A 1,535-nucleotide genomic window follows, 5' to 3' on the forward strand; every position below is an offset into this window, starting at 1 on the left:
AATAACTCTAAAGGATGAATGCATACCCAGGTAAGAGAGCACAGAAGAAGCCCACACAAGGTAACAGAGTGATACATTAAAGGCTTAATCGGGCTGTTAGGAGTGAAGGCAAGAGCATTGCTTTGCCAAAAGACATGACCTTTGCAATCCTTGACCAGTGAAAAATAAGATAAAAGTTTATTAATTCATAATGTCTTGGTAAATTAATGATCCTACAGCATCAGGAAAGCCACAACAACTGGAAATATGACACCAACACAGTAATCCTCAATTGTACAACCTTGACCGAGACTTATAACTTACAACAACCTTTTTTTCCTGGTCATCCAATTTTAGACACCTCACAAATACCTTCATTCCCCATGTAGAATGTATCACACACAATTCAAAAAAGAAAAGTGAGAGCACCCTGAAGAGAGTTTAATGCGTGTAATTAATAAAGTAGTTACACAAAGACTGAAAGTCAAAAGGGAGCAATGTGGCAGAACAGAGATACCAACTGCAGAAAGAAGCCAGCACCCCCGGGGCTAAGGGAACATGCATAAGGAAAAGGTCACACTTGTTAGGGTGTAGTGAGCTGTACTGAAGAACCTAATAGTAATGTCATTTGGGAAAACAGAAACATGGTTTAAAATCCTTCTATCTCCATCTCTCACATCATGAAGTAAATTGTAGAAGGGTGAATTTGGGAAAGGCAGACAATAGCTTATCAACAAGCACATATGACCAACAGTATGGTGTGCAGAACAGAGACAATTCATTGATGGAATCATCCTATTCCAGGTGGAAGACCAGGTTCGATTCCCAACCAACGTACATCATGTGCAGCCACCACCTGTCCATAAAGGCTTGAGTGTTGACAGAATGTTGAACAGTTTTCAGCAGAGACTCCAGACCAAGGGAGACTACTAAGAAAGGCCTGGCAATCTGCTTCCAAAATGCAACAAAAGACAATCCTACAGAAGACAAAGAGATTGTAGTGACAGAGCATGATGATGAAACTTTTTCTTCCGTGGTGCAGGTGTCACCATGTGTCAAGAAGTCAAAACAAGAGCAACAAACAACAACATTATGTAAAGGGAGAAGATATGAGGAGAAATATCAGGAATATTGGGAAAAAGCACTTGCTTGTTCTTATCTTTCCTGCTGTGAGCTCTGATCACTTTGAGATCTTTAGCAGCTCAGGAGGAGTGAAAGATACATGAAAAAGTAGTCAACTATGAAGGAAAAATCTAAAAAGATGAGTAGTTCTCATCTTGGCTGAACATTAAAACCACATGCAGCCCTTTAAAGTCTAATATTGAAGACACATGCTGTCCTAATTAAATCAGACTCTGCAGTAGTGGAAACGTGACATTGATTTTTTAAAAACTTCCTAGATAATAATGTGAAGTCAAGATTCAAGAACAGTGACATGCATTTCTAAGTACCACAAACAACAACAACAACAAAATGGAATTGTGCATTTTATCAGAAAGAATGTTCATAGTTGAGAAAACAAAATGCTCCACGGCTATAATGGGATTTGATCATCC

General features: G+C 38.9%; 1 protein-coding gene across 1 annotated transcript in view; it reads right to left on the bottom strand.

The window, feature by feature from the left end:
- Positions 1–1,232: 1,232 nt before the first annotated feature.
- The window catches only part of LOC103212522 (putative gustatory receptor clone PTE01), a 1,398-nt gene continuing 1,095 nt past the window's right edge, over positions 1,233–1,535 (bottom strand). Inside the window, exon 2 of the mRNA XM_042783380.1 lies at positions 1,233–1,323. Within this exon, the coding sequence (XP_042639314.1) occupies positions 1,233–1,323 (91 nt within the window). The remainder of the gene's footprint in view (positions 1,324–1,535) is intronic.

The sequence above is a fragment of the Orycteropus afer genome, unplaced genomic scaffold, assembly GCF_000298275.1.
Source record: "Orycteropus afer afer isolate SDZICR_OR568_19922 unplaced genomic scaffold, OryAfe1.0 scaffold00991, whole genome shotgun sequence".
NCBI lineage: Eukaryota > Metazoa > Chordata > Mammalia > Tubulidentata > Orycteropodidae > Orycteropus > Orycteropus afer.